At 42.3% G+C, this 24,109-nt stretch overlaps 1 protein-coding gene across 2 annotated transcripts in view; it reads right to left on the reverse strand.

Annotated features, from left to right (window-relative positions):
• The window catches only part of Flt1 (fms related receptor tyrosine kinase 1), a 166,883-nt gene that overhangs the window by 47,582 nt on the left and 95,192 nt on the right, over positions 1-24,109 (reverse strand). For both annotated transcript variants that reach the window (XM_003477257.4, XM_013141002.2), the window contains exons 15-16: positions 23,603-23,749; positions 4,258-4,389 (exon numbers count right to left, since the gene is read on the reverse strand). In XM_003477257.4, the coding sequence (XP_003477305.2) occupies positions 4,258-4,389; positions 23,603-23,749 (279 nt within the window). The remainder of the gene's footprint in view (positions 1-4,257; positions 4,390-23,602; positions 23,750-24,109) is intronic.

The following is a 24,109-nucleotide window of genomic DNA, read 5'->3' on the forward strand; positions in this document are numbered from 1 at the left end:
ATTTTTCTATATTGTTTCTTTTCTAGACTAAATATCCTCATTTTTCATATTATTATCCTGTTCAAATAAAGAGCTCTATTCTTCTACAATGAGCACGAGATCTCAGGTGCTTTGATGATTGTGGATAAATGATGCAGTTTTTCAGCTTACTATACTTTTTGAACAAAAAGGTTGGGTATGGTCATTGCTCTGAGAGCAGGGGAAACAATTACAAAACAAGGTAACAAGGGAGTAGGCCAGTTCAGTGCCACAGGATGGGAAGAGCCCATGAGTCATAAGGACCTGTTCCTCAGGGCACCCCATGCCTAACTGGTTGTGACTTAACTAGTTTTGTTGTTGCCCAGAGGGGTGTCCGGGTAGAGGGCTCACAGTGGCCCCAGCTCACTGCCATCTCCTTGACTGCTGTGTGCACCTGACATCCTCCTGTGAGCTCCTTGTACAGGTCAGAGCACATTCTCTCTCTCTTTTTCTTTTATCGGTACCGGGGATCGAACTCACAACTGCCTGCTTGCAAGGCAGGCGCTTATGCCGCTGAGCTAAATCCCCAGCCCCCAGAGCACAGTCTCACTTTTCCTCTTTGAGTGCTTTCAGCCCCTATTAGTGGTATTGTGTCATCTGTTTTATACCAATTAGTGTTCCTACTTTGCCCTCGTGAGGAGCTCAAAATGACCGTTTGGGTGGTTCCTGCGCACCTTGACAATAGGCTTCATGGCTCGCATTTCTATATCCTGCATTATCCTGGGCAGATTACTGAGTTAACACTCACCTAAATGTGGCTTTTTTCTAAACCAATTTTAACATTTTCTATTTAGACAAAATGTGGTTTTTTTTCTTTGGGATTTTGGGGTAGAAAAATGAAACTACCCCAGTGTGGTAACACATACGAAAGTTGAAGCAGCATGATCAGAAGTTTGAGCCCAGCCTGGACAATTTAATGAAACTCCCCTGTTTCACACAATAAGGGGGCTGGGGATACAACTCAGTGTGAAGGTCCTGGGTTAACCTTCTTTTTGTAGCAATACTACGAAAATAAAAACAAGGAACAATGGTAAGTACAGCTTCCAAGGCATGTATCAAGCACTGTGGGAGCATAGAGAGAAAAAAGTGATGCAGAAATAGGTCAGCAATAGAGAAATGACACCACAGGGTTGTGCAGAGAGAGAACCGTTGGGAAGGAAGGCTGTCCAAGTGTTAGAAAACAGATGCAGGAAAGCAGAGCCCACAGGGAGTGTGTCCAGGCACTGGAGGTCTGGAAACGGGCAGGTGAGGCTGAGCAGGAACCCTTGGAGGACAGTGTGTGCCTGGAGGAGGGCGGGAAGCCACTGGGAGCCCCTGTGATATGGGAAACTGGCAGTTGGAAAACACCACTTAGTTTGCAAAGTGGATTGCTGGAGGGCGGAGAAGTAGGTGGGTGGGTTAGGAGACTGAAAGGTGGTGGCAAGAGATGAGAAAGGTCACAGTGTTGGCAGTGCCGGCCAGCAGGGGCAGTTCAGGAAAAGCACTCCCCTTTCCGCAGGAGTAAATAATAGAAGCTGCTGGAAACTTCTAGAAACTATCAGTGATGCAGTATTCTTTCAAGAGGCTGACATCTCAGAGGGGCATAATGGCAGTTAGAGAAGGGACCAGTGTAAGGAATGAAGTTTGGAGTGAGAAAATCAAAATGTCAGGACAACTGGCAGTGTAAAAGCTCAGTTGTATCCTGAGACCTTGCTAACGATTTACTTCTCAGGAATGAGAAGCATGGAAGAAGGGTGGGATTCTTTGGAGGTTTACACTCACATAGATTCAAGTCTCAGCCTCACTGTGTATTTATTGTGTGATTTTAGGCAGGTTATTGAACCTCTCAGAGTCTCTATCTTTTTGTTTGTACAATGAGCAAAACACTGTGCACTTTTTTAGGTTCTTGGGTCATAGGACCAAGTACAGTTATTCTTTGCTCTCAGAATTGGCTCCTCAGTCTCCAAGCCTGAGAATGGGATGGCATTTGCATAGAACCTATGTGTGCCCTTCTGTATATATTGAATGATCTCTAGGTTACTTATAATACCTAATACAATGTAAATGTTATAAAAATGGTCATTATAGTTTAAGGAATAATGACAAGGAAAAAAATCTGCATTATGTTCTGTACAGAGGCAGTTTTTTTTTTTTGTTCTGCATGTATTTGATCTAGAGTTGGTCGAATCTGGGGATTCAGAACCTATGGGTCTTTCCCATTGTTAAAGGACAGAGGAATGACCCTGTGAGGAAGGAGGTGTTCAGGAGAGATGCACATGTAATAAACTTTTTTTGTTGGGTGAACAGAAGAGTTGAAACAGTGCTTTATAACAAAGCTCATTTGGGAAACACGATCATTCTAAGGGTATTTGGGAAACCTCTCACTTTTTCCCGAAATACAAATTTGTGGTAATTTCAGTTCTATGAGAATGCAAATCACTTCCTTGTAAACAAGGGAGATAGTAATTCTGTTTTAAAGAAGTTTTGAATTCTTGGAGTGATAATCGTTAAGCAGTGTAAATTTCCAAAGCAAAAGAACTAGGTAAATTACCTACTTCCCGGTTCCTCCCTCAGAAGTATGTGCTTATTCTGGGGTTATTGTTTTTGTTTGCTTTTTGATTTGCTTTGGTGGTGCTGAGGATTGAACCCAAGGCTTTGCACATGCGAGGCAAGGGCTTTGCCGCTGACTGAGTTCTCCAGCCCAGTGCTTGCACATTTGGATGTGATGCCCTAGCTGTCAGACTCAGTTTGTTCCAAATTTATGTTTGAACACCGAAAAGTTTGAGAACTGGATATAGTTTCCCATAAGAAACAATGGAAAACTGTGAGCTGGGGGTTTAGCTCAGTTGCATAACCTCCTGCCTGGCAAACGTGAGGTTGTGAGTTCAATCCCCAGTGTCAAAAAACAAAACAAAGATGTAATGGGAAACCAAATAATTGGTTCTGAGGCCCCAAAATTACACTTATGCATTCATTTTTTCCAGAACTTTAACAAATTTCACAATGAGTTCTTCCTTTAGCTCTAACCTGGCTCTCTCAGTTTTCCACTTAGCTTTACTGCTGGTGACACTAACTTCCTTTGGCACTACAGTTACGATATTTTATGCAAATGTGTGCAAATTAAGCAAAAAGCTAAAAAGCACCATGTGGACCCTGGGAGCACAGTGTGTCTGGGCGGGAGCAGGGATTGGACCCACTGGTCACCTCTTTGTGTTTGCACTGAGTACTGGGCGATTCACGCTCAGCCTGTGTAGAGTGTTTTCAAATTGGATTTTTGGTGGACCATGGAGCAAAGTTATGAACAAGCAGATTTTTTTTTTTTTAACGTTGCCGCTCCAGTCTAGAAAGTCCGAGTTTAGCCATTGGACCACCGGGGGGTCACGCTGTATCAGTGAGCTTTGCAAACAGGCTGCGGACGATGTTGCATCTTTTTTTCTCCATATCAAAATCTCAATGGTTACATGTGAGAGGCGCCAGTGCGTTACTTTGTGACATCGTGTATTTTGTTTTAGTGATGGTAGCACTGGGGAATTGAAACTGAACCCCAATTAGTTTCCAAATGGAAGCCACGTGGGTACAATCAAGGATGAATTGGGGCTGGGGATTTAGCTCAGTGGCATAAGCACCTGCCTTGCAAGTGTGTGGTTGTAAGTTTGATTCCCGGTACCGATTAAAAAGAAAAAGACAAAAAAAGGGATGAATTGGGCCTCTTTGTATTTTGCTGCTCAGCAAGGTGTGTGAGGCCTGGAGGAAGGAAATGCTTGGAATGTTTTTCTGAAATGTGGCTTATTGTGGGTTACTTCTCTCTGATAATATTTTACACCCACTCACAGTAAAAACTAGCTTAGGAAAATACTGCAAAAAGCAGCATATATCTAACTTCTGGGAATCAGAAAGACAAAGAAAAGAACAGATGCAAGAGTGTGGGTTCTTCACTTTTTGCCCGGGCTCCCTGCCCCTGAGCCTTGCCTTTTTTCTCCCCATGGACCTTTTTCTCTTGAACTGCAGGGCCATGCTTTGTGGGTCACTGTCATCACACTGACAGCAGGCGGGTCCCTTTCTTCTAGGACCCTTTTCCCTGCAGCTCCTGTGCTAGCCGGGTGTCTGCCTGAGTGAGTGTCCCAGCCTGTCCCGGACAGCCCTTCCTGGAGAGCAGCGGGGCAGGCAGCCGGAGGCCCACACGGAGCTGGGGAGTTAGACAAACAGGGAAGTGGGTGTCTGACCCGCTTCTGGTCCCCTCCCACATGGACAGCTGTTTACCTTGCACGGTGAGGTACGCTGAACTCTCCACGGTCCCCTTCTGGTTGGTGGCTCTGCACTGATACACACCTTCATCTTCTTCTGAGACTCTCTCAATAAACAGTGTGCTGTTTCCTGGTCCTAAAATAATTCCTAAGAGGCGAGAGATGTTTACGTTAGTGAGCGCTGATCACAAACAGAAACAGCGGCTTCAGTCACCCAAGGGTCTTCCTATCCTGTGTGCAGGCAAGGAAGCCCAAGCTCTGGCTAAGCTGGGCGGACAGTGAGTTCTCTTTCTACAGGCTTTTCACTGGCACCTTCCTCGATCAGCAGAGCTGTGATTTCCAGCTTTGGAGATGCTCATATCTCACTCAGTAGGGAGCCCCTCTGGGAGCTGCCAAACCCAGATTTGCTAGCTGAGTTATCAGCTAGCCTGTCTAATAGTGACGACTATATTCAGTCCATACCCGCTGTGCACCGACCACCTGACATTTGTGGTCACTGGTTGGGGACTGTCTCCCTTTTACAAAGAAGGAAACTGATCCCCTGCAAGGTCCAGTAATTTTACCAAGTCAGGGGTGCATTCATGGCACCTGGGTCAAAGAAAATGACATTTGTCACAGAGCCTGATGCATGGTATGGTACAGTGGTAAAGAGCTGTGTTTGAATCCAGGCCTTTCTGCTACCGGCTGTGTCACTTATGGGAAGTTAAATATCCTTTCTAAACTCCAGGCTCTTCCATCTTAAGCTAAAAAAGAAAGCAGGCTGTGTATAATAAGCGTGAAGGTGAATGGTAAGTACGTGGCAAGTCATAAACATATCCACTTCAGTGCCAGCGAGTATGATATAAGGCAGAGAACACTGAGTTCTCCGAACCCTCAGAGGCCCAAGGACTCAGTCTCTTTTCCACCTGGCACTGTAACCAAGTGTTTACCGACTGTTTTCTCTGTGAGACACCTCGTGCAGCAGGATAAGACATAGTATCTATCTGTTCAAGAGAGACAACTAATTTACACTTCCCCTGTTCTCAGATTCGCAGACACATATGCAAACTATACAGAACATATTTAATGATTGAGAATGAGTAGATGTTTTAATAACAAACCCAGTTAAGTTCAAAGTCTGGGGAAGGGAGGGCAGTCAACAGGAATGGGTGAACTCAGGGAAGGCTGCCTGGAGGAGGTGGCGTTTGAATGAGACTTGAAAGGATTATCAGAGGTGCGGTGAGGAAGGAAAGCTTGAAAAATGGCTTCTCATGGTGAAGTCAATGTCCAGGGATGGTTTGTTCTGGAATAGTAACAAAATGGGCCTGCCCAGGCTAGAGTCTATGTTTTCTTAGTTTAAATAGTTTATATTTCTCTGACTATAAAAGATATAACAATATAGAAATTGTGAGAAATATTTGGAAGCATAAAATATGTCTTTAAAAAAGACCAAAACCAGTCTTATCTCCTCCCAGATGTTGTCCCTTTGATCTTATTTGTGTGACCTTTCACATAGTTTATTCTTCCTATAATGAATATTTTTGAGCTCCGTGTGGGTACTACAGTATTCTAGATGCTGGTGATGCCATACTAAGCAGGAAAGGGGCTGGGGATTTAGCCCAGCGGCATAAGCACCTGCTTGCAAGCAGGTGGTCATGAGTTTGATCCCCGGTACCGATACAAAGAAGAAAAAAAAAATAAAGGTTACTATAATAAGCAAGAAATAAAATTTTTGCCTACAGAGAGCTTAAACTCTAGTTTTAGAGAATTATAAATAAATAACAATTTCCAGTAGCAATAAGCTCTATGAAGAAAATAAATCAAGTTGAAGATCTTGGGAAGAAATCAGCCATCTGAAGTCTTAGAAAATAGCATTTTAGACACAGGGAACAGTATGGTCTCTAAGGGCAGACATGTGCTTAGGAAACAGGAAAATGCCAGCAGAAAGACGAGGACGAGGGTTGGAAGAGCAGCTCAGTGGTGGAGCAGGGGCCAGCGCGGAGACCTTGGTGATGTCCAGGACTTCAGTGGGGAAAGGAGGAGCGATTCAGGGTCCCGGCCGTGGGGAGGACTTACTGGAGGTTTGGAGAGCGCTGTGGGGAACAGGTCGGAAACACGGAAAGCAAGGGGCTGGCTGCTGAAGTTGTGCAATGAAAGACATGGTGTTTTGGCTGGAGTGACTGTGTTGCAAGTTGTAAAGGTTGGTGGCTTTGGAGATTTTTTTTTCAAGGCAGCACCAGTCAGCTTGCTTATGGACAGTGTGTGCTGTGTCAGAAAAAGTCCTAAAAGGTTGACTTCCAGGGTAATGGTTTGAACAAGTGAGACACTGAAGGCATCTTCCCTGAGATGGGGGGATTGGTGAGAGCAGGTTTCAGAGAAAAAGATCAAGTTCTGACCCACTCAGGGCACCCTAAACTCGAGATGGTTCCTGCGCACCGGGAGTTTAAGTTTCATCGGGAGGTGGGGAGCTTAGGATGAGAGCCAACTGTAGAGAAACCAGGAGAGTCACCGGCATGGAGATGGGTGTCACAGACAGAGAACAGAGGGAGAGGATGAAGTCTGAGGCTGCACCCCGAAAATCTGGAGTCAGAGGAGGAAGCAGTCACAGAGCAGGAGGACTCCAGGGGGCGGCCAGAAAACCAGGAAAGTAGGGTTCCAGACCCCAAGGATAGAACAGGGGAGAACAGTCAGCTCCATTCCACGCTGTCGAGAGACTTCCGGGAGGGCCCTACCCACCCATGGGACTTGAGGACAGGAGTCTGAGGGACAGGGAGGGTGGAAAACACTTTCTCAGCAAACCAGAGCGACTCATCTGAGAAAGGGAGGAAGGCAGAGGAATTTTGGAGTTTTGAAGAGAGAGGAAAAAAGGGTGAAGTAATGTTTCTGGAGAGAAAACAAAATTTCTAGCGAGTAACCATAAGATTTTTCCTAAACATTATACACATACTGTAAGGGTCCCCTTAACACATACTGTAAGGGTCCATCTATCATACGTACCAATTATCATGTAATCATTCCCCTGTTGATTGGCATTAGTAATATCTAATAATTTATAACTGTAAGTAGTAGTATAATTAACATCTTTAGGCAGAAAGTTTTCTGTATTTCAGATTATATCCTTAGGATATACTCCCATAAAGAGTTCTAAGGCAAGCACACTTGATCTATGTAACCAAATTGCCTTCCAAAAAATTATACCTGTAAATAATTCTACTAGCAGTGGATAAGAGACTGTTTACCAATATGAAACAACATCATCTTTAAAAACCATGAAACTTCGGCGATTTGATAGCTGAAATGATTGTAGTTTTAATTTGCATCCTTTGGACATTTCTGTTTCCCAGGCACCTGCTTTGAGTATTCACTGGGAAAGGTGAGCTCAGAGTAAGAACTTTGAAATCTTGGTTGAGGGAAGAGGGAGTCAGGAAGATGTTTTGAGCCGGGAAATGACATCATGGAAGTGGTGTTTCGGGAAGTTTAGTCTACAAGGAGACTGCAGGATGCATTGGAAGGAAAAGACAGGCAGCTGACAGTCCGGCTCCCCAGCTGTCATCAGGTCCCCAAACTGGATGGTGGGAAAGGAAATGGAAGGGAAGAGATGGACGCATGCTTTGTAGAAACAGCCTACAGAAATGGATGCTTTACTGGATACAGGGGTAGGGCTGAGTCCCAGGTGAGTCCAGTGTTTCAGGTCCAGACAGCAGGAAGAAATAAGCTCACTCTTACAACTTGGACGAAGAAGTCATTGAATCTCTTTGGAGCTGTCCCCCCCACCCCCCTGTGAAGTAAGACTGATTATCACTCTACTTCTTGGGATTGCTGTGCAACAGTTGAGATAATTTAAGTGAAAGCTTTGAAATCTGGAAAAGTGTAAGATAGAATATGCATGACAATTACGGAATATAAATTAAATATTGATACACAGTGGCAAGTGAGGGGCAGGGTGCACTTACAGTAGCTGCTACCATGCTCCTTATGTCTGTCTTCAGATCCCAATTTACCATAACTAAAGTCACAGAACTCAAAGCTACTCTCCTTGGTACTTTTGTAGTTCTTTTTCTTGAGACAGAGGAGCCCCGTCTTGCCCCAAGCTGCCCTCAACCCTCTTTCTTGTCTCAGCATTATGCTGATTATTTTCCTCCATTGCTCAAATAATCTCCTATTTTTGTGGTGCTAGAGATTGATCCAAGGACCTTGTGCATGCTATGCAAGCACCCTGTCACTATCCACATCCTCAGCCCACCAGCCCTCAAATCTTCTGCCCATACTTAATTCATGGTTGTTTCTCCGAGTTTCTAAGCTGCCTTAACCTGTTGGTTTTCACTTTATACAATCATTATTTAGATAAGGCATTGTTCTGTTGAGGAACACATCTTTTAACCAGGTCCTATTTAGGTTTAATTTTAATTCTTTCATTTGATTTATATCTATTCCTTGCTCCCTCTCTCTTATGAAATAAACTCTATAAATATTTTTTTGTGCTTCTGGGATTGAACCTAGGGCCCCTGTACTGAGCTACATCTGAGCTTTTAAAATTTTACTTTTTATTTATTTTTATTAGGACAGGGTCTTGCTTAGTTGCTGAGTTGCCCTGGCTGGGCCTGACTTTGTAATCCTCCTGCCTTACCACCATGCTCTCCTAAAATCTGAAGATACTTTGTGCTGTCCTTCATGCTCTCTGTTCAGAGGTGTTACTATGCTGACATTAGAGCATGTCATTCTTGTGCATTTTGTTATACTTCTGTATACAGTAAGTCCCCAACTTACAAACATTCAAGTTGTGAGCTTTCACAAATGCAAATGAACCTTGCATTATGAACATTCATAGATGCGAACCCAACCCATAAGTCCCTCAATGTATGAGGACATTAGGTACATATCTGTACATAACATCATTCTGCACTTAAAATTCTAAACGAAAAAATAAGAAAATAAAAATTCTAAATGACATCATACAGTACAAGTATGTGTCCTTTCCAATTGTCAGTGATTTTATCCTTGTTAATATAGTACATAGATGGAGTTCATTTTTAAACTAAGGTGTAATAGTCTGTTGTATAAAAAAAGTCACAGATTTTTAAAACACCATTTCTCTCCTGTAGAATGGTTAGGTAATTTTCACTTTTTTGCTCTCCAAAGAAGGCTGCAATGAACATCTCCCAAAGCTTCGTTTCCTTTGCTATGTATACATTTCCTTGGCTGGTTCATGAAATTTACCAGTTTTCAACTTGATCAAGATATAACACTATTCCTTCCAAGACAGATCACTTTGTACTTTCAGCAACAATGAACAAGAGTTCCTGCTCTCTCACCTCCTTACATGCCCATGCTCTTTTCATTTTAATTGATGGCAAGATGAGGGGTCAGAGACGGCATCTTGCTGTGGTTTTAATCTACGTTTACCTGATTACCAGTTAGATGAGACTTTTTTTTTTGGTACTGGGAATCGAACTCACTACCTCACACTGCCCAGGCAGGTGCTGTGCCACTGAGCTAAATTCCTTTCATAGCTTCCACTCATTTTCCTATGGATCTGTTTACCTTTTTCTGGAGGATTTTAGTGGTCTTTATATTTTTGGATTCTGATACTTCGTTGGTTAAGTATGTTGCAGGTCTCCCATCCTTTTTTTTAAGATTTAAATGTAGTCAGACAATACTTTTTGGTACAATTTGTGTTTTCTATAGTTAAAATTTTTTTCCTAGTCTAAATTCATAGTCTTCCCCTTATAAAGTTTCTCATCAAAAAAATTTTTTTGTGTGTGTAAGACTACTATGGATTAAACCCAGGGCCTTGCACATGCTCAAGTGCCCTGTGGCTGAACTATGTGCCCGGCCCTTTTAAATTTTATTTTGAGACTGGGTCTTGCTAAATTTCCCAGGCTGGCGTTGAATTTGTGATCCTCCGGCCTTAGCCTGCTGAGTAGCTGGGATTACAGGCATGCGCCACCATTCCTTATTTTGATATCTGGTATAGCCTTCATCCTTCTTCAAAGCAGTATTGACTGTTCTTGGCCTTTTATTCTTTAAGTTTTATATAGTTGTCAAATGATATAATATCGAACTTAGGGTGCTGAGAAACCAAGCAAGCACCTCCCCTCCCTGGTAAGCGGTTGTGGGGTGGCAGACTGTGGCCCTTCCAAGGGAAAACCACCAGTTCTCCTGAGATCTAAGCCATGTTGGAACTTAGGATGCTGGGAAACCAAGCAGCCAGGCTGCCTCCCTGCTAAGTAATAGTGAACCTACTGGTGCAAGGCCTAGAGTCAAACATCCCACTTCCCCTACCCGCATTTCCCTGTCCCCCGGTAGCAAATGGGGACCAGAAATCTGAGCATCTCCTGGGAGGTTGAACATAGCAAATAAGGGGGATTTCCTTCTACCATCTCTTTGAAGGCAAATATTTTTATTATTGTTTTGCTTTATTCTGATTAATGGTATTGTTCTATTCAATATTCTGTTCTGATAAGTTCTATAATGTTCTTTATTTCATTTTATTTTTATATATGTGATTGAATGAACAACAATTGTAAAGATAACAAAATATACTGTGATACCTATTACTGTTATCTCGGTAACCTGCTGTGAAGTTCTGTACCAATTTCACTACATGGTCTCAGTTGGCTTTATTCTGTTTGTTCTGTTGTATTTTACTACCTTCAAAAAAATATTTATAATGTCTGTGTAGCCTAGATGGCTACTCTTCTGCCTGATAGTGAAGCCTTGGCTGACTCCAACCAGCTGGGAATTTGATCTAGGATTGTCTGTTGAATTTTAAAGAGAAAGCACAAACCTAAATTGTTTTTATGTTAAACCTCACACTTTTAAAATCATGGCAGCCAAGTCAACTCAGGTCCATTTATTGTGAGGGCCAATAAGAACACAAACATTGGACAGACCAGACACCGCTTTGACCCAGAGGGTGCACACAGAATAAACTAAGATCTTTGCTAAGAACGGGCCTGTTGGGGCTGGCCTCTGCCTGTTCCCCAGCGTCAGGGACTCTCTGCCCAGACGGATCCCTGATGGGCAGTTCACGATAAGCTCCTGAGCACTTGTGCGCACTGTCCCCCTTGACCTTGGTCATTAGTATCAAGCTCCTCTGGAAAGCATCCTCTCATGTTCTCGGGCTCCTTTTCTGTCATTCTTGTAGCCCTCTGTATGTGCTTCTACTCTGGCATTTAACACTGTGGAGCCAGATTGCTGTCTTATCTGTCCACTCCACTGTGGGCTCCTGGGGAGGGGTCACTCTGCTAGAATCCTTACTGAGTCCTCAGCCAACCTGTGGCTAACCCACAACAGTGAAGGAAATGACCAAATGCACTAAGGTGGTGGGACTCAGGGAATGAAGGAGGGGGGGTCAAGCTTGCCGTCTTTGCTGAATATTACCAAGCTACTATGTTCCTGTGTGGTAGTATGGACAGATGACCTGCGGCATGCCCATCTGTCCTCAGAATTCATAAAAGAGTAGGTCAATTAACTCTCTCATCCTAATGTTCAAAAAGCCCAGTTCTTGGATGTTAGAGATACAAACTCAGGGGTTTCACTTGGCCCCAAGGAGACAAATACAACTCTTCACTGGGTGGTTTCCATAGGAATATGTAACGGGCTGCAAGATAGCTGATGGGGAGCCTCTGTGCCAGGACTTGAATGTCTAATTTTCTTGGTTGCCAGTGGTGGGTGTGGGTGACTTTGTTGTATCTATCCACGGGGAAACGCTCTACACTTTAAATGTATCTGGTCCATTTAGTAGTCAGTCTTTTCAAGGGAATCTGTGAATAATTTTTTTTCCTACTATAACTTAAGGTGAAGGACAATCTTGGCACTTATATGCTCAATACTTGCCTAGAAAAGATCATGGAATGATTTTTAATCAGTTTACTCCCGAGCTTTTAGGTGAACTTGTTTGATGAAATACACTCACCATGTATTTGCTTACTATTCCTTGCACAAAAAAAATGACCTGTTGTTTTCCCATATTGGCCTCCTGGTCTGACCAGTGACTTGCTTTGTTGCTCAGCTGACCATGTGTACTTTGCATGCAGAGGACACTAGGTCTTCCTAACTCAGCCAAATGAATCATCATTGTCAAAACTTTCTTCTTTATCTGTCAAAGTCCAATGCAAATGACAGCTCCTTCATGAAGCCTCCTCAGTTTACCCATCAAATGTGCTAACATGGATCTGATAGAATTTTATATCAATCACTGCATATTTATGAATCAACTTATCTGTTTTATAAAAGTAATGACTAAATGTTTATTTTCATTTTCTGTAGAGTACAATGAAGTGTCTGACTCATGGTAGATATTTAAATATGTTAAATAAAATAAAAGAGAATGTTGTTTGTTATTGTTCCAATGGCCTTGACTCTCCAGCAATATGTTCTTTTAAGTTAGTAAGTAATGTTTTCAGCAAATGGTCACCTATGATGATGATAATGATGGTGTATGTAATCTTGGCAAATAAGAAATAAATCTTTGGATTGGTAGCTTTTAAAGGAATTGAGCTGTGTCTCAATTAAGTACCAGAAATACAGATAGGTGATAACTAGAGGTGACCCAGGATGGCTGACCAGCTTGCTCCAAAGGAGAATTTTTTGAGTCTCCTGTTAGATTTTAGAGGTCTCCAGAACTATATCTATGGAAAAGAAATCCAAGTGTCATAAGTGGCAGTCGGTAACAAAATTGAGAAATGAAGAATGACAGACCTATTAAATGGAAATAAAGAGTGATTGCCATGTTTTAATACTTCTTAGGGGATTGAACTCATGACGTCGCTCTTGCCAAGCAGGCAACAGCCCTGACTGCCATGTTTTAAATGGTCACTTTTACTGAGAATTCTTTATTGAGAATTTTACTCTAAGATCCAGCCTTAGACCAAAACTTTTGTGGATGTCAGGGGAAAAAAAGGTGGGGAAAGTATCAATAGTACCAAACAGTGAAAACTTCACTTTACAATAATGTGTTAAACTGAAAGAAAATGAAAAGATACTGCAAAACACACAGCCCAAAGCTGCCTTCATGACAAGCACTGTGGTCTCTGATGAGACAATTTGCTCTTTGGCCGTGAAAAAGGCAGCATAAGAAAACTCTTAGTAAAGAGTAAGACTGAGGTCCGTAATACCAACTACACTCAGAAATCACTCGGAAATCACCGAGTAAGGGAAAGGTCATAAGTAAAAGTAAGTCCTTGCCTTTGGGACAATGTTTATTGCTTCACTAATTGAGCCTTAATAAATATGTCAAGGGGTGCTAACTCTGTGGTTATTGGCTATAACATCTTAGCTGTCACCTACGTCTGCCTATAAGTTGCAAGCAGGTACAAGTTGCAAGTAGGTACAGATATGAGTGTGTGTGTGTGTACACACACACACACACGCACACACACACAATTTATATACTCCTGACCCAATCAATTCATATGGTGTGTCTAGCTTTGCCACAGCTTGTCTGTAATAACCTCTAGTGACTTTTTTGTGTATGGTGATGTAGTATTTCTAATGATCATTCTCCAGTGATCATTGGAAATGTACTGTTGCATTGCAAAGAGGTTAAATTTGAGAAAACATTTTTCTGTCAATAGAGTAATAGCTAAATAAATTTTGGAACTATCACAGTGAAATAAATGACCGCAAAAAATTAGGAGGGGGTAAAACAATGTATTGACCTCCAAGATACATTAAATGATAAAGCAAGTCCTAAATAATACACATTAGATTCTCTTAGTACAAATTTCTCTCAGAGATGCTGGCTTTCCATTCATCTGTACTAGTTAGTAGCCACACAGTATAATCCATTGTCTTATTTTTTTGTCATAGCAGATGTTATTTGATTATGTACTATATGCATATAGTTTTGTTAAACTCGTTGCCTGTATTTATTTTAATGTATATTAAAGGTCCCCGTCTTGTTTCCAGCACCTTGTTTATTTCTGTCATATTGTTGAGTCTCAGCAAATATCTACTGAATGAATGATAGGATCTCATTTATGTTTTCTTTAAAATCATATATATATCATACACAGGTAAAAAATGAAAAAATTATTGATAAGATATCTTACAGGTCATGTATATTCTCTATAATAGAAATTTTTATAGTTTACTTTGTTTTTAGAGTGAAAATCCATTCATATAATACTTAATTAAAAATAAAATGTAATCTTTCTTTTTTTTTTTTTTTTTTTTTTTGTCTTTTTCATTTTTATTGGTACCAGGGATCGAACTCACGACTGCCTGCTTACAAGGCAGGTGCTTACGCCACTGAGCTAAATCCCCAGCCCTAAAATGTAATCTCTTTAACTATCAGCAAAAAGCCATTAAGTGAATGTCTGACAACTGTATAGATACATATACACCATTACAAATGTTATACTACTGATTAATTATATGCATATAATCAAATGTTTTCAAAGCATGACAGATTTGTACTTTAAAAAATTCACAGTTTGATGTTAAAGCAATGAAAGGGCAAACCAAAACTCCTTCTGTCAGAGCCAGGCCCCCTGAGAACTGTGTGTATCTATGTGAGGAGGAGGTGTTTTTCATTTCCTTGTTTGGTGATGGTCAGTTTGATTATGACCACATTGAAGGAGATGAATTTGTCATGTGAATGTGGGGTGGAGGAGGCTGAACTTTCTCGATTTGATTTTTTGAACAGCGATTTAGAACCATGCTAAGCTCACTGAGTAGGTTACCTAAGAGTGTATTTGTGTGCATATTTTCCTTATTCAGGCAAAACAGTCACTGTGTGTGTCATCTGCATCCTATTTTGCATCTGTGCTTGGGGAAGGAGGGATTTCCATGCAAATTTGGGACATGAGAAATAGAAAAAATCTCTTCTAGTTATTTTACTAACAGATAGCAGATATCTAAGGTCGTGTATGCCTTTCCCTGCTAATTTAATCATCTTGTCTTCAGTAGAAGAAAGGATTTTGTAGATCAGGGTTTGAGCCCCCTCCCACTCTAAGAGCCCAACCCCATGGCTCATAGTTTTAGGGTTATTGTCTTCGGGCAGGCGACAGTCCCTGAGAGATCTTGGGAACTGTGTCTCTCCACTGCAGATCCTGTATCCCTTTATTCTTTTATCTTTATTTGTCTTAGTTCGCCATTTCTTTTCTTCTGTTGTGGGGCCCTCAAGCATAAACTGCTTTTCAGACCAAATAAGCTTCTGATGGCCCTACTAAAAGCACCGTTCCCTGTATTGCAAGAGGTCACAGGAAGAACTGAAAGAGGAGACTAATTTATAATAAAAAAGAAGCAGTATTGGGGGGCTAGAGGTGTAGCCCAGGGGTAGTGGGTATGCTCAGTATGTGTGAGGCCCTGGGTTTGATCTCAGGACCATAAAACAGTAACAACAATGCCAACAACAATGTAGAAAAGCTTTAATTGATATAGGATTTCCATCGGAGGCTATGGAAATGTTCTGGAACTAGATAATAATGTTTGCTCAGTGTGGTCAATGTACTTAGCACCACTGAGGTATACTGAAGTGGTTAAAATTTATATTATAGGTATTTTGTCACATTAAAAAAGAGACTTTTTAAAGGGCTGTCCACATTTGCGAGGGCCTATTTCTTCTACTCTAAATTTTTATTAGGAAGCTGAAGTAGAGCTGACCTCTACCCCAATCACACAGCCAAATTTAAGCCACTCAGACGGAGCCCTGCCATCTGTACGCCTGCGTTTGTGCTGCCCGATTTATGCCCCCAGGTGATGGTCTTGTGGTCAGCAGTTTTTGTGGCACTCTTGTGGCCTGAACAGGGACAGGAAGTTATGCCGTGACATGCACCCAAAGATTTACTTTGGACAAAGCCTTAGGATGTGATACAGCACAACAAACGTCTGTGGGTATCTAAGCAGGTGCAAGACCTAAATATACTGCAACTTATTGGTAAAGAGATCTATTTGAGGGCTAAAATAGTTTGTCCATAAATAGCTTCTCCTGATTTCCGGTTCCAAGTGGGATTCTTCTCATGGACTGCTTTACTTTTCTGGGTATAAACCATAGCTTCTACAGCGTTACTTTCCAGTCTTATCGAAGTAGACAAACATTAACAAATGTCATTGCAAACTTGCAGGAAGTACGCAGGTAAAGTTTTCCATTTTTCACCTTGTTGGGGCCTTGGGTGAAGTCCTGGTCCCTCCGTTGGCCGAGGCCAGGACGGCAGCTCTGAGCTTTGGCAGCTGACAGATTCTGTGTTTGCTATGTGGTTGCCTCACCTCCCTGTCTGTTTTCACTTTCTCTTCACCTTCTAAAGGGAAGCTTATCCTTAGAAAAAGAATTAAGCTTTGATTCTGCACTGCTACGCCCCTCACATTTTATTATCAGAAGCACAAACACGACCTGAGGATGTGGGTGGAGTCCCAGCAGGAGAGAAGGGCTACTTGTAGCTCCACTAGTGAAACTTGCTTCTTTCTGGTCTGGGCACAGAGAGACACTCCCTGACTTCAATCACTCTTTGAAGAGAAAGGAGTGGGGCACAGCTGCCCAGCCAGGCCATCAGCGGTCTGTTCTGGCTTGAGGAGAGATGCGGTACACAAAGCCCCGCCCCACTCCACATGCACTGCACTTCGTGTACCCAGAAATGGGTACACACTTCCTTTTTCCCATGAAAGCTCTGCGTTCATTGTGCATCACAAAGGCCGATCTTCTGAGAAAGACAAGGACATTGCTACAGTGTGTAAGTTTTATAAAATATAAATAACATTTCTGAGTTTTATTATTACTAAGAAATCAAGCAAAACTACCAATTCTAATAGCCTGGAGGTGAAGACGGTCAGTGTGTCCTCCCTGGGCCTTACCATCCTCCCTTTTTCTCTCTCCCTTTTGCTTTTCCTGGAGTTATTTAAACTGCTTTATAACGCAGAGAAGATTCTGACTCCCCTGACTCCCACCCTCCAAGAAGGAGCTGACTGGTCAGTTGGCCCGGGGTGCAGTGCCTCCGGGTACACAGTTTTGGTACCAGTGATGTGGTGGTGACAGAGAGATGTCCCTTTCAGGTCAGGAATTACGAGTCCTGGTGACTGAGAAGATCCGTTTGGGTTAGTGATCTTTTCCTCCTCCAGTTTCAGCTGATTGACACAATTTATTCTTTTTCAACTTTTAGTTGTTCTAGAACTACTGCTTTAACCTTCAAGGGCTCTTAAGGTGCTTACCTGTCATGGAAACTTAGTAAGTCATAAATAACGTTCCATTCAGGCTCGACTAAAACATTTCAGGTCAATATTGCCTTCTGTTCTCTTAAATACTTCTAAAGAGGGGGGATTCATTACTTTTCCCTCATTTTAGAAATTTTTCAGAAATGTCGCTTTCTCTGCAGTTCTTTGTGAGATGATTTGCACTTGGATCAGTGCCAGCCTGAGCCGGACAGGCCACCTGACACACCCGCTCACACTCACGTCCTGCTCCTCACGGGGCAGCTGTGGAGTGGGCTCTGCGTGCCCTGAACCCCCTGTGCACTTGCTCAGCCATATCACAGCTCGAACCATGCTAGGGCATCTGTGGACAAGCTGGGGATGGTGAGGTGCAGGCCGAAAGGTGACGATTATCTCAGAGGAGCTGCTGGGACCCTGGGCAGGTGGCCCGGAGAGGTACAAATGAAACTCAGAGCCACCGTTTTGCAAGGTGACTTGGTACAGTTATCACAAGGTTGAGCACAAACGTTTAGTTTTAAGCCCAACAGAAATGACTGCATCCTAAAGTTGCTTCACTGTGTGTCTGCCCCGGGAACCCAAGCAGGCTCAAAGCGGCCACAGTCAAATCGCATCCATCTCCAACTTAGAACTGCCGTGCAGTGGCCCCTGGTCTCGGTCGCTTCACGCTACATTTTTCTGTCTTATCGCTGGCCCTGTGTACGGGACTCCTTTCACTGTGTCTTCTCCTTCTCCCCATCTCTTCAGAGTGAGTAGATACGTCTTTCGCCTCCTTCATCGGTCACGACTTTGCACCCCGTCCATCCCCCGGTGGCTTCTCGTCTCCCCCTTCTCTCCTTCCCTCTTCTTCTCCTTCACCTCATCTCCTCCCTCCCCCTTTCCTCGCCCTTCTCCTCTCCCCCTCCTTTAGTGCAGGGGGCAGGAGCCAGGGCCTGCACAGGCTGGGAAGTTCCTCCACCTCCGAGGACACCTCCAGCCCCTTCACTGCCACTACCTCAGTTCCAATGTGAACCTTATGGCCTTTATTACTGCTCCCACATTTTCTCTTATTTCCCTTTATCTGCCTTCCTGTATATTCAGCTAATGGCAACTGAGAACCTATTGTATGCTTAGCATTAAAGCAACTACATCAAAACACAAATAATATACTTTTTCAATTATCTCATATATTGATGATTTTTAAGTCAGTGTCTAACTGACACATACAAAAAGAAAGGTCACATGTCTTAACAGAGTACCTTGTGATGCTTCGATACCCCTATGCCTCGTGCAGTGTGTAAACCTGGTCACGCACATCTGTTTCCTCCAACATTTCTCGTCTCTTTCCAGTGAAAGCTTTCACTCTACTTTATTCTAGCTTTTTGAAATGCAAAGTTATCTGTAGTCACTGTGCTACTCAGTAGCACACAGAACTTCTAGGTCCAGGCTGTGTAATTTAGTCCCTCTTGAGCAACTTTTTCTCATCTTTCATGTTAAAGGTATTTTCTACTTCCCCACTTATTAATTCATCTAAGTTCATTTTTAGACAAGTTGACATGGACACAGTGGATGCTTGAAGACGTTCATTGATATATATATATATATATGTATATATAGTTAATTTCTTTGTATTTTTATTTCATTGAGATATACACAAAAGTTAATTCCTTTATATTGTTGGTAATCCAGATTTTAACTTTCTTGTTCAATGTTGCATTTGCAGAGTGTAGCACAGTGCTGGATAACAACATACACATTATAAACATTTGTCAAATAAGTAAATTAGTAAGTCTTAATTTGGGCCTTTTAATAGTAACTAGATTTGGGTTCAAAAATGTTTTTAATATTTTATTTTATTTTATCTTATTTTTTTTATACCAGGAGTGGGGCACGAAAATATTTTATTTTTAATATGTGTGAAAATGTGCTTTAAATGGAGGCTTCTGGTTTAAACCTTAAGGATGAGGAGATATTTGCTGTTTTAAATACATGGTACTCACTAGGCCTCTTAAAACTTGTTTATTCTCTAGCACAAAGTGACTAATGTTTAGGTTTACATGCTCAGCCTTCGGAGTGCAGACTTCAGAGCCAAACTCTTTCGGTTTGAACCTTGATCTACTGAATACTGATCCATGGCCTGGGATGGTTCTTTTGTCTTCTCTTGGTCAGCTCCTTCAGGATCAAGCCTCATAGAATTGTTATGATGAGTACACAAATTAAAATCAATAAAGGAGCAGTCCTAGGTACCTAATTATTTTTATTTTATTATTATTATTTTTTTATCAGTACCAGGGATTGAATTCAGGACCACGTGCTTGCAAGGCAGGCGCTTATGCTGCTGAGCTAAATCCCCAGCCCCTATTTTTATTTATTATTATTATTATTATTAATTTTTTTTTTTTTTTGGTACTAGGAGTCAAACTCATGACCTCACGCTTGCCAGCCAGTGCTTAAGTCATTGAGCTAAATCCCCGGCCCCGTACCTAATTATTACTCATTAAGTAGAATCATTGTCTGACACACATCAAACAATAGTACTCACCTTATGCAATAGTTGTAAAAATTAAATGAAACCTTTAATTTTCATTACATTGAAAATGCCTGGTGAATGCTCGATAGATTTTAAGTGATTCTTCATAAGAAAGAATACATATGAAGATATCATATCTATTGTCAAAGATTTCCAATGTAAGCACACAAAAAACCAGAGAACAATGAAGCAAATCCCTGCCTTGGGATGTCAGATGATCACTGTGACAAGAGTTTAGGTGTGACAAGAAGAACTAGGAAGGAGGAGAGTTTTCCAGGCAGGAATGGAAGCAGCCTGGAGCCCAGACGGCTGAGAGGCGCAGAGGAGACAGGCAGGCAGAAGATGTGGGTGGCAGCGAGTGAGGGCCAGTGGTCCCGGGTGGGAGGGGTGGGCCTGGGCAGGAGCAGGGACAGGGCAGCACGGGGCGGCAGCGGGCAGTGGGGTCTGGAAAGTGCCTTCTCTCCCGTACAGGTTGCCTCCGTAGGGATTGTCTTCCTGTCCCATGCACAAGTCATCCTGGCATGCATGCTTAAGATCCTTTTTGTTCTTGCTTTAAGCCCTCTGGCCTAAGAACTTAGGTACTACTCGGCTTTCATGACACTTTTTCTTCTGCAGCATGGCTGTGTCCCTCAGTAAAAGTTTTCCTAAGAGGAAAGGAGGATGGAAAAGCTCCAGCTGCCCTGCCATCCTTCAGCAGGCATTTTACGGCCACTGGAATGTGAGCTTGCATGCGAGCCCAGCTTCCTCCTTACATTTTCTTTGAGTAAGGATGAATTATCATTTAACAAGTAAGAATAGTACCGGACTGGATTTTACCAGTGATTCAGCCCTCCAAAAGTAGAGCTCCTCTTTGGGCCTGTTACTGTAGCCTTCCTATAAAAGATGCATCATGGGGCTCCTTAATATCCTTATCCTCAAGGTTTTCTTTCCTTTGAGTTTGGATGTAAGAGCATCTCCAAGAAATTCCTTGCAAAAAGGCCAGTTATTTTAAATATCTTTAAATAAAAGTTATAAAGCATAGCTGAGCTTAATAAGTGCTAATAGTAGCATATTAAAGTGACATATAACATTTTATAGAAGAATTTAAAACCTATTTTAGGTTCATCTTCAAGCATAGCTGTCCTTATTGTTTCAGAGTTGTTTAACATTTGGGAGGACTTATTAACTGGCTGATTTCTGTGTGAATGAGCAGAGGCAGAAGATAACATCTACCGACCCAGGACTAGGACCCCGCTGAGTTGTGTTAACTCATTCAGCTTCACCACAGTCTCAACAGTCAGCACAAATCACCCTCTTTTATAAATAAGGAGCTAGAGCTCAGAGAGTAGTCAAGTGGGTGCCCAAATTCTTTCATGAGCTGTGAGTGGAGCACTGGGCCCCAAGCCCTGACGTCCTGAGCGCGTCACAATGTTTTCTCATTTGTAGTCACTTTCTGGACGCGTTCTTTTGGTCTTTCCTCTAGTTCCATAACAGTCATGAGCTTTCAAAAGTCAAGTTTTACTTGATTCTTAATCCACATCCAAGGTAGGAAACTGAACTAAGGAGAAATCACTTTTTTCAAAGAACCACTCAAGATCCTACGTTAATGTGTTATAAAATGTGCTCGTGATCAAGTTAGCCTGGGGAAACAGAATTAAAACCAGTCTGCAGGTTTCTGAGCACAGGACTTCTTTGGGTGTCCAGTGTACCACTGCGTGTTCTGAAGCTCTCAGGGAGGACACTACCCCCTTTCACAAAAGATTCCTGGGCTGCATGTGTATTTGCTCATGTTTTGATGCTGGTAGAGCACTTCAAAGGGTTCATCTTCCATGAAAGCACTCATATGGTAATGTGTAACATGGGCAAACCATATCACCTCTTTGTGCAAACTTTCCATTCTCCCGATTGGACTAAAGATATACCAACCATCTCTTTGGCTTTAAAAATTCTATGATTGGGAATCCCCACATTGAGGAATATATGCTACCATGTGAACTTACTAAGGAAAGACATTGGTTTTCTGAAAACCATTCATTCATGGAACATTGAGTGACTGCCAAACACTCTGAATATATAAAGGCAAGATACACAGAAGCTGACAAGACATAGTCTGCCCTCTGGATGGGAAATACTATTGATGGATTATTTTTTAAAATGCAGTGAGAGCCAAAGAAACCTGCATGGATAATGCACATATGAACTGACGATTATAAAGAAAAACAGTAAACAGGAGGTGGAAGCCTAAGTACCAAAGACTCATGGAGGAGTCACCTCCTGTAGGTGACAGTTAAGAAAGCCTCCTGGAGGAAGGAAGAACTCACAGTCTGGTCTCAGGGATGGTGGACATTAGACACAGGGAAGGTGCTCAAGGCAGATGGGCACACAAGAACAAAAAGAATAGAGGGTTGAAGCAGGACAGAGGGTGTAATGGTGAGTAAGAGGTCAGCACTGCTCCATGAGAAAGTCGTAGGCAGGAGGCCAAGCACAGGGTGGTAGCAGGCAGGGCTAGTTGTTGAGTCTTCTCTGCAAATGCTTGAACCTTGTTGGGCAGTCTGGTGGGTACCTTATACAGCGGTAGAGCAAATGGATCCCAAGGGAGCAGAGAGGGAAGGAGGTAAGTTGGGAAGTGTCTGCTGATGGTCAAAGGATAGACAGGGAGCGCGTAAGCAAGAGAATTGGGACTCGGAGGAAAGGGTGGATTTCATAAGCATGTAGTAGGCACGACCTGCTCGTTCCGGCGATTAAATGAGGTGGCAGAGGAAAGATTGTCACCTGTGTCTTTGGATGATTTAGTGAATGACATCAGACTACTTTATGAAGAAAATGATATGATGTAACTGATTTTGGAACTGCAGCATAGAGAGCTGTTCTAATACATTTGACAGCATCTTAAAATTTGGAGTTGTTACAGGACATTCTCTTTCTGTGCATCAGATGCAAACAGAGGCCTCATTCTGAAGAAAGGATTGACATTTAAGGACTACTTCATATTTGCCATTTATTTGATTTAGGCTGTTGGACTATTTTGCAAATAAATGACATTATTATTATTATTATTATTATTTGTGGTGCTGGGAACTGAACCTAGAATTTTATGCATACTAGGCAAGTAGCAATTTTATTTTTAATATAAATATTAACAATTATAAATAAGTTGTTTATTTTTATTTAACCACAGTTATTATGAGGCAGGCCACAGCTTGTCTTTATACTTGTTGGTGGAGGCCTAGTTGAAGTCGGAGTATTTATTTTTGAAAAAACAACCCCACAACTAGCTGACCAATTTTCTACAAGAACAAAATATCATTTAAAGTAGTCGTCATGTCTCCAAATCACTAAAGTGGGTCTGGTGAATTAAAATGATTATAAATTTATTTCTCTTAACTTCATGCACGCCGGGTGTTCCCTGCTCTGCAGGACCTCCAGCCAGGTCGTTCACCCTCACTTCCCCAGCTGTTGGGGTGATCTGAACCATGTGCTGTGGCTTTTCTCATTTCTTTCTTAATACAGTACTCTCAGTTGAACAGATTGTCTAAGGATCTTTCCTAAGGCTTAGAGACATGGCACCCGAGGGTCTGGCCCCTGTGTCACTCCCGGGAGGTGTGTGTAAGCATGTGGCACTGTCTAACTTTGCAGCCCTAGCAGCCAGTGGGTCTGGGTGCAAGGAAGCAGGTGACAGGAGCATTCAGCAGGGAGGAAGTCAGGAAAGATCAAGAGTGAAATACAAGCAAGGGAAACCGTCTCTTACCGGGCTCTTGCTGTATTTTGTGGTGGTTTTTAAACCAAGTAATCTGAGGTTCCGGGACCCCTCCCACGTGACAGTCTAAGGTGGCGGAGCTGCTGATGGCCACCGTGTGATCGCTGAGGTTCTGCAGCAGGTGTGGAGCTTCCTGACCTGGAGAAGACAGAGAGCAAACTGGGGTTACTCGGCAGTCTTACTTCCTTGTACACGCATGCCAGCATTTTAAGTATTTATATATCAACAGCAAGGCTTGATGAAGGGCTTCCTTTCCATTTCATCCCCTGACTTGCAGTCAGTAGTTAACCTACGGCTAACTCTTTAGTAAGATGCCGCAATAGGCTGAAATAAACTAGAACCGAGCAAGATCAAGTACCACATTCTGTAGTTTCAGGTTTTAGTGCAAAGGTTTTTGCCTGGCCAAGTAGTGTCCTATCCTGCCCTTTGCTTTTTTCTTTCTCTTCCTTTTAATGAGCTTTTATAAAACAAAGATTTCGCTTTATCTACTAGGGGCTA

Source organism: Cavia porcellus, unplaced genomic scaffold, assembly GCF_034190915.1.
Source record: "Cavia porcellus strain 051 isolate PalLab524CR breed Dunkin Hartley unplaced genomic scaffold, mCavPor4.1 scaffold_21, whole genome shotgun sequence".
Lineage (NCBI taxonomy): Eukaryota > Metazoa > Chordata > Mammalia > Rodentia > Caviidae > Cavia > Cavia porcellus.